A 9,146-nucleotide genomic window follows, 5' to 3' on the forward strand; every position below is an offset into this window, starting at 1 on the left:
TATGGGACCCATTCCAAACCCCTAATCATTTTTGTTGCCCTTTTCTGAACCTTATCCAATGCCAACATATTTTTTTGAGATGAGGTGACCACATCTGTTTGCAGTATTCAAGATGTGGGCATACCATGGATTTATATAGAGGCAATAAGGTATTTTCTGTCTTATTCTCTATCCCTTTTTTAATGACTCCTGACTAGAGATAATCCAAGTATCTATAGACCGAGACATTCCATTTGGTTTTTTGACTGCCGCTGCACACTGAGGGTATATCTACACTAGCCCCCTAGTTCGAACTAGGCTAAGGTAGGCATTCGAAGTTGCAAATCAAGCCCGGGATTTAAATATCCAGGAGGAATAACAGGTAGTTTGAACTAGGGCTTTAATTTGAACTACTGGGTCCCTGCCACATGTAGATGCGGGCAGTTAGTCTGGACTTGTACATTTCAAAAATGGCGACTAGCCGGGAAGATGCAAATCAAGCGTGGGATATTTAAATCCCAGGCTTGATTTGCAACTTCGAATGCCTACATTAGCCTCCCTAGTTCGAATTAGGGGGCTAGTGTAGACATACCCTTAAAGACTATTTGCATATAAAACGAGACATAAAAATACAAGTGACACAGCACACTTGTCCTGAAAATTGTTTGCTTTCTCATTTCTACCATATAATTATAAAATTAATCAATTTGAATATAATGTACAGGTTACACCTCCCTAAACTGGGACTCTTGGTTCCTGGGCCAGAGAGCCCTGGTAGCCAGGACTCAGGCAGCAGAAGGGTCAGCAGCTAGAAGCCCTGCCTGGTGCAGGGGCCTGGGATCATGTGGCAGCCTGGCAGGCAGCCATGCTGGGGCCAGTGGTAGCAGCCTAGCCGGGGCCAGCAGCAGCGTGACCAACCCGAACCGGAAGCATATCTAGCGGCAGGCTTAGGAGCTGGTGGCAGGGGACCTCTCCTGGTCTAGCAAATCTCCTCGTTCGGGACGAGATCTCGAGAGTGCCAGACCAGGGAGGTCCAACCTGTACTTACATTTCAGCATATAGAGTAGTATAAACAAGTCATTGTCTGTTTGAAATTCTTGTTTCTTCTCTCTTCCCTATTGCTTTTTATATAGCTTATAATAAAACTATGAATACCCTGGTGAAGTCATTGATACTCTCATTACCCACATGTCTTAATGCACAAGTCACAATTGAAGACAACATGACAAATGGATGTGAAGAGTGAGGATAGGGAAGTTGATTGTCTTATTGCAGATGTGCATCAACCACTGAAGCCTCTGGATCTGGACTCTAGCCATACAATTGTTCCAGCTGATGGGTGAGACAGGAGGTAAAGTGACTGCCCCCACAGGCCCAAACACTGGACAATCCATGAATACACTTTCCCTTCATGAGTCTAAATACCAGCATCTCTGAAGTAACATGTAAATCACTATTATATAGATAACCCTGGAAAGTTTTCTATGTTGGCTGAAATTTGAGTTTTTGGAGAAAATTCCCAGATCTTTTAAATGCCAGGAATGGTTGTCTGCACAGCGTGTGTTGATTCCTTCTAATGCAGTAAACATTGGGTACAAAAAACAACAGTGGAGTTACAGCTATGAGTTCTAGCACTTTTATGTGGCTTCCCTCCAAGACCCCCTGTCTTGGAGTGACGTGAATATCACATTCTTGTTCCAAGACAGAACATGTGGTTGTCAGCAGTGCTCACGTTCTTCTCTACTCAGTAGACACAGAGGGATTTTTTTCTCCCTGTAATTCATCCATTCACACCAGAGACCCCTTTCCAACTCATAGATGGTGCAGGCAGCCTAGGAAGATAGGACAGAAATGGAGAAAAGGCCTAGGAGTCTGGTAATCTCTCTCTCTGACACCAAATCCATATGCAATGCCTTTCCCATTGTTCCCTTCTTTTTCAAACCCAGAAGACAGAAGTCTTACTAGTACCTGGGAGGAATCAACAGACAAGCCCAGAAATGTTAACACCTGTGTTGTCTTTTGCTCTTCACACAACGAAATATGTAGAAACCATACAGGTACAGTGGGATTCTAAATACCATGTTTACTAAATATACAGAAGGTTTAGTTTCATATACACCATGGTGCTGTGTCTGATGCTTAAAATACAGAACACAGTGAGAACCTCTGGAGGTTTCAGTAGCTATTTAAAGGGATAGAGATGCAGCCGCATTCCTATACATGCTCTGGAAAGAGACTCCTTGTAAATTATAACTACGCCTCTAGTACTGAAAACCTACAAACATATCTTGTAATTTTCCTTGTTGGTAAAAATATGCTTTGTTATCCTGTGCAACTTCAGGCTACCATTACCAATTTTATGATTTTTTTGTGTGAAGCACCACAAGACTAATAATAGAAATAATTATAGCAAGTGAACTGCTTGTGTTTGTTGTCTCTGGTGATTAAAAAAAATGGAGAGCTTACTTCAGTATGTCTTGTAGACAGAATCACACCATCTAATTTCTTTGGAAAAGTATGCTTTTGAGAGGTGCCCTTACACTTGACATAGGTCCCAGTATATGCAATTCTGTCAGATGATTCTGTTTTCTTCCTAGCAGAAACAGGCTGCTGAGGAAGATCTGTAATAGAAGCAGCACAGCAAAATGCCCCTCCCTTGCTGTAGACTAGCAAGACTAGCAAGACTACCTTAGAGAAACTAATTGGAACGGAAAACACTGATGAGGGATCTCTGAGAAACAATTTCCAGTCTGGCTACTGTCTGCAGGGTTCATAAATTACTAATAAGTCTTTTCTCATGTCCTGGGGCAGGAAGAGGAGAATGGATCCTGCCCCCTTTTGACAATGGAGTTGTTATGAAAAGGACAGCCACATAATGTAAGTTTGTAGGCTGAGACTGGATGGGTTTCAATCCCCTCAACTCTTTCATAAAGCATCCCTGAAAGGTTGCTAAGTAAAGGGAAATAATATTGGGTTCATCTATTGCCACTAAAGACCTGGTTGGTGAATTATGTCTGCTTCTTTTCCTTCCATAGCAAACGTTTTTCTGTTTCAGTATGTCTTATGAGGTATACTGTTCATGCCAATGTATCAAGACAGTGAACAGCTGTTCTTTGGCCTGCAGACCATCCTCCAAATAGCATATGATCTTGGGGGTCAATTTCCATGAGAAAAACCCATGAAGTAGCATTTTCCCCAAATATTACTGCTAGCTGTTTCCACTCCAGTTTATTTACAAAGTCAAGCATACCTGACAAGCCCATACCATCTCTAGACATCGTTGAAAAATTACCTTTGTATGACTTATGAGAACTCTCCTATCGCTTCCTGTGAGCTTTACAAGACTGAGCCATACGTACCATGTTCTTGTGTGTGATTCCTATATTGTCCCAGAAGGATCAACTGTGTCTTCACCTGGCATTACTTACTAGCATGAACAACTCATAAGGAAAGTTGTTACAAGGAAATTAGGCGTTTTCAGTCTGAAGACTTTAACTGTTTTAGCTTCTCTATGTTAGAACGATCAGGAGCAGTTTTTCTCAGCGGGGTGTTAATCCCTTATCACAAAATTTTGAATTCAAGGGGTCAACATTTCCTTTAGTCTCTCCTTACTCTTCAGCATAAGGAAGATCATTGCATATTTCCTTGGCCAAATCTATCTGGAATCACGTCTTTGACCCTTTCTGGACTTAGATGTTTCCCCACATCATAGGTTGGAGAAAGAAGTACTGAGGTCTCTTTCTATGCAGCCCGTTGCTAATCTTGCATACTGGTTGAATATTTCTTTATATAGGAGTCTGGGGATTTGAGGGAGGTCAAAAGACCTTTCCAGTCTCTCCTTATGGAAGCAGATACTATGTGTAACACTATGGCTACGTCTACACTGGCCCCTTTTCCGGAAGGGGCATGTAAATTTCACTAGTCGTCGTAGGGAAATCCGCGGGGGATTTAAATATCCCCCGCGGCATTTAAATAAAAATGTCCGCCGCTTTTTTCCGGCTTTTAAAAAAGTAAGAATAAGAGCCTCCGGAAAAGTAAGAATAAGAACCTCCGGAAAAGGGCACTTTTTCCGGAGGATCGGGGCCAGTCTAGACGCTCTTTTCCGGCTTTTTTAAAAGCCGGAAAAAAGCAGCGGACATTTTTATTTAAATGCCGCGGGGGATATTTAAATCCCCCGCGGATTTCCCTACGACGACTAGTGAAATTTACATGCCCCTTCCGGAAAAGGGGCCAGTGTAGACGTAGCACACAAGTATGACAATGAATGGCCTCTGTGCCTTGTCTGACACCTCCCACAACCTGGGGAAAGCTGTCTGAGTCTCCACATTCCAAGTGACACCAGTGAACTTAGTCACTTCATTGTTTGCTTACCCTCCAGGTGGCCAATGTCCTCACTGCTAAGGATTGGATGCCAGTGGCTTCGATGGCTGATCTGAAGCCAGTTGCTTCACAGCAGTGAGGATTAAAGAGTAGAAAAAATGCTTAAAAGAAAAGGTTTTCCTTCTGCTCAAGGGCACTTTGTGGCTGTAGGAACTGGTAATGGGATGCAGAGCCTTTCACCTCTAGTTTACCATTTCCAATCTGCCCCAACTTAGTACTAATCATCACCTTTCCAAATGGACTGGGGCACATGGAAACGAAATAATCTTCTGACATTAAGAATAACTCTCTTTTCTGGGTGGAGAGGCAACAGTTTACTGCTTCTTGCTCTGTGACTGTTTGCTGGATAAAGACACGACTGTAAGTCTCCGTTGCTCAGTCAGATGTAGACTTCTCAAACACTACATTCACATGTAATAAGCAATCATTCATTATTCCCCCCCCCCCCGCCCCCTTCTTGTAAAGGAAGCAAAAAAGATGAGCCAGTCAAAAGATCAGGCCTCCTAGAGACAACAGCATCCTGCAGGACTGGGGAGACTGCTCCTTAACCTGAAAATCACTGTAAAGTTGATCTTTTCCCTCGCTTGTTTCTGTGGTGAGGAGTATTAAAGAAAGCCCATTATGGTATGAGCCCTTTGTTGTGATGGGGAGAGGAAATCTTACAAAAAAACAATGATTGCCAATGATCGGCAGAAAATGTAAAGCACAAGTCAGCTGATTCCTGGCAAAACAATAGTAAGTTTAGCTATCTATCGCAGACAAACGTATGAATTATATGGATTTCGAAGTTCAGTCAGGCAAGAAAAGCAAGAGGTTTTCATATGCCATGTTTTTGCATTAGAGTAGAAACACATCTAGTAACTTATTACTTCCAATGACCCTTTAAAAGAGCCTTTTAAAAAAGATCTTTCCCCTTGTTTTGAAATCTGCAGGCTTCTAGCTTTGCTTTGTGCTAGTTTTTCCCGATAACGTGTGGGTCCCTTCTATAAGATTTTCTTCTAACCCTTTTCTTTTAAACCCACTCGCCTCTTAAAAAGACTGCAGATTAAACAAGGGCTCGAAACGTTCCCCCAGGAACCGCAGAGACTCCATTCTTTGACTGACTCCTAAATGTTAAAAAGGCAACAACAACAAAAAAAAAGCAATCACACAGCAGTAGCCGAAGCACCAGCTACCAACGCCCGCAAACAAAGGGGGCAGGGAACTGTAGACAGGCTGGGTGTCACGTTACGCTTTAAAGCTCAACCCCTCCCCCCCCCGCCACTATATAACTCAGACTGACAGGCGCAATTTACCAATGGCGAGGATCTTACCACTTTTGGCGCCGAGCCACATTTTCTCTTTCAGCCAATGAGGCGCGGAGGCCGAGATACTACACCCTCGGGTACAACGTAGTTTCCACCAATAGCAGGCGTGTTATTAAAGAGAAATACTATTATGCTAATCGATGTTTTGCTCTAACTTGGGAGAGGGCTTTAAAAAGCGAGGCAGGCGGAGGCTCCCCAGCAGACTGCAGAGAGGTGCCGAGGCTGGTTGCGGGCACGGCGGAGAGGCTCGGGGGTGGTGTAGAAATCACAGCCCCTTTCTCTCTGGGCGCACTGCACTGCACCTGGGTCCCTGGGCACAGTAGCAGCAGCACCATCATGTCCAACGTGCACCTCTCCAGCGCCTCGGCTCTGGAGCGCCTGGCCGCCCGCAGGACTTTCCCCTTACACGCCCGCACTGGGGTCTGCAGGAACCTCTTTGGCCCGGTGGATCACGAAGAGCTGAGCCGGGAGCTGAAGAGCAAACTCCGGGAGATCAGCGAGGACGACCAGAGGCGGTGGGACTACAACTTCCAGACCGACACCCCACTGGACGGCCCGGGCAGGCTGCAGTGGGAAGAGATGGAGGGCGACTCGGTGCCGGCTTTCTACCGGGAGACGCTGCAGGTCGGGAGGTGCCGCTTCCCGGTGCTGCTGGTCCGGTCCAAGCCGTCTCTTGGGGGCCTGGACACTCCTGCGGGGGTTCACCCCAGGGACTCCCACCAGGAGCTGGCGGTGCCCGCGGCCTCCTCCCCCAGCCCCCAGGGAAGGACGGCAGCCCTGGAAAGCGCTACCTCGGCGGGCATAGAGCGGCTCAACCAGGAGAACCGATCCGACCAGCTCAATTTCTCAGGGATTACAATCCGAGCCCCGCCGTGCGCCTCCGCGCCGCTCAAACGGGTCTCGTCCTGCAGCGCAACCCACATCACAGGTAAAGAGGGTGGCTCGGGGCAAACCCCCCTCCCCTTTCCCCGAAGCGCCTCGGGCAGGCTGCGGGCTGCGCTCCCGGGGAAATGCTTACACAGCACTTCGCGCTGCTGCTGCTGCTGGCCGGCGAGGTAAACAAACCCGGCCCCGCTGCACAGCTCTCCCGAGGCAGAGAGGGGGCGTAGAGAGCCGCTCGGCCCCTCGGGGGCGGAGGACGCCCCGGGACTAGAGGGCGCCCGGCAGGGGGGGCTGCGGTGTGTGTAACGCCTCCCTCTGGCTTTGCTCCTTAGATTTCTTTGTGAAGCGGAAAAGGCTGGGGGACGCCAAGACGGCCTGCGAGCATCCCGGCGGCTGCCCCGCCTCCGCGCCCGTTGTCCCCACTGAACAGACGCCCCGCAAGCGGCTGCGGTGAACCAGGTGAGCGCGCTCCCCAGCGAGCCTCGTGTGCAGGGCGGCCAGGCCAGGGTGCTGGGTCGGGCGGGCCTGGGGGAGGGCAGAGTCCTGCCTGGCCCTGGCCAGCGGGGTCGCGCTGCAGCGCTCTCGCCCTGCAAAGAAAACAGCTGGGCCCGATTCTTGCCTGGCCGGGTTGGCAAGGGGAGCGGTTCTCGTGGGAAGGCGGGGCCCGGCTTCCTCGCCCTTGCTGCCAAAGCAGGAAAGCCACTTCCATGGCTCCGAGGGGGGAGCCTGGGCTAGGGCCGCCCAGTCCCTTTGCAAGCCCCCGCAGCTCCTCCCGCCCCCCCCCCCCCATTGCTGCTACCAGGCCGCAAAGGGAGCTGGTTTCGCTGACTCATTCGCCCGAGCGGAGGGGGGAGATGGGGCGGGGTCTTCCGAGTTACTTTGTGGCCGCCGGGGACTCTGCGGCTGCTGGGAGCAGCCTCAGACCTGGATTGTTGTCAGTGCGTGTTCTCGAAACTCATGGGCTGCTTCTCTTCTCTCCCCCCCCCCCTTCAGATTTTGCACTACGGTCCCTAAAGGAGACTTTGCTTCGTGTCTGGAGGCTCGGAGCCCAGCAGCTGTTCTGCCCACCCTTCGGAAAGGGGCATCTCTCGAGAGCTGGAGCAAGGAGGATTAAGATGTGGGCTCCTAAAGGAACTGCATGTAGTAAGCGTGGCTCAGACTACAGCCATGGACGGAACAGTGTTAATGTACAACTGTGCAATGTATTACGTTTTTATATATAGATGTATTATGCCTAATGTGCGTACACTGGCCAGAAGTGTAAAGCTTTAAAGTCATTTATATGAAATGTTTAATCTTTGCTGATCTCTCAGTGCAAAAAAATGTATATTTGTACAAATCTTTTTTTTAAGATTTATACTAACTTATATTTTCTATTTATGTCAAATGTGGATAATGTTGGTTGATACTGAATAGTCTTGTGGTTTTTTTTTTCTTTTGGTTAAGCCAAAGGGCACTATATATTTGCTTTGTTATTTACAAAATGTAAATTTTATTTTTATAGTGGGGTTTTTTGCATTCACAAAATGTAGCTATAAATCAAAATTATTTTAGTTTTTACTTGAAGACAAATCTGTTTCAATGGTTCCTGAGCCGGTCTGTACCACTGCCGATGCAAATAATGCCACAACATTCAAATAAAAAGAATCCAAAAATCTGTTGGTTGTTAATTAGTATTAAAGATCAAGAGTGATAAGAAATGCCATAGTTAACAAACATTAGAAAACACCTGTATAGACTTATTTTACTCCTTAGTACTGAAACTGTATCTCAATCCCTCTCATTCCATAGCTTCTGGGGCAGAGGGACACAACAAACAAGGAAAATTCTCACTTTTATATGTCTGGCATAATCACAGGATAGAAAGATGCAACACTATTAGAACCAATGTAAATATTTAAAAGGCACTCACTCAGCTTCTCCTCTACATAGTGCATTATCATAAGAGATTATTCTAGTCTAGTGGTTCAGATTTACAAAGATCAATTAGGGAAGAACTTAAAGGGATGTGGTTACTGCTGGAGTCCATGCAAACTGTCCAATTTACTTAATCTAAAAGATTCCATATTAATAAAATTACAATCCCTTGACTCTGCTTTTATTATTCATGTAAGGTTTAACAGGTCGGAACAAAGATCTAACCCCTTCAGACCACATGAACACTGAATTCCTGGTAAAAAGCTTTCCACAGTATTAAGATTGTCCCCATGCTCTCTTGTGAGGAGGGATAGTTTATTTTGTAAAGCATCTCTCTACCCAGATAAAATTAGCTCTCATGGCTACTGTTTTATAAAGCTACTTACACTGCAGTTCAATCTTTCTGCAGTGTATAGGATGATACCGTCAGGTGCTTCAAGTTCCACTGACATGTGCCAAGCTTTGACACACCCACACACAAGTTGCAAGGATTTGAATGGTCTGATTCAAAAATCTTCCAGTGACCCGTTATTTACGGATCAGTGGCATGATAAGCCATAGTGGCTCCTCTGCTGTGTTGATGCATTTAGGGAGCCCTTAATCCTTGACACAATAGATGGAGCCATTCTGTTCTTGTCTAGAAGGGTTTATATAATTAAAAATTACACTGCATCTCAAGTA

General features: G+C 46.5%; 2 protein-coding genes across 2 annotated transcripts in view; one reads left to right on the forward strand and one right to left on the reverse strand.

Moving 5' to 3' along the window:
- SLC67A1 (solute carrier family 67 member 1) overlaps positions 1–5,809 on the reverse strand; it is a 158,591-nt gene extending 152,782 nt beyond the window's left edge. Inside the window, exon 1 of the mRNA XM_014579428.4 lies at positions 5,673–5,809. The gene's annotated coding sequence lies outside the window, so the exon portion shown is untranslated. The remainder of the gene's footprint in view (positions 1–5,672) is intronic.
- Positions 5,810–5,854: 45 nt separating this feature from the next.
- Positions 5,855–8,205, forward strand: CDKN1C (cyclin dependent kinase inhibitor 1C). The gene is made up of 3 exons (XM_075928132.2): positions 5,855–6,594; positions 6,881–7,007; positions 7,542–8,205. Exons 1-2 carry the CDS (start codon positions 6,003–6,005, stop codon positions 7,000–7,002), a joined length of 714 nt encoding a protein of 237 aa, XP_075784247.1. The 5' UTR covers positions 5,855–6,002; the 3' UTR covers positions 7,003–7,007; positions 7,542–8,205.
- Positions 8,206–9,146: the final 941 nt, after the last annotated feature.

Source organism: Pelodiscus sinensis, chromosome 5 (assembly GCF_052426305.1).
Source record: "Pelodiscus sinensis isolate ZL-2025 chromosome 5, ASM5242630v1, whole genome shotgun sequence".
Lineage (NCBI taxonomy): Eukaryota > Metazoa > Chordata > Testudines > Trionychidae > Pelodiscus > Pelodiscus sinensis.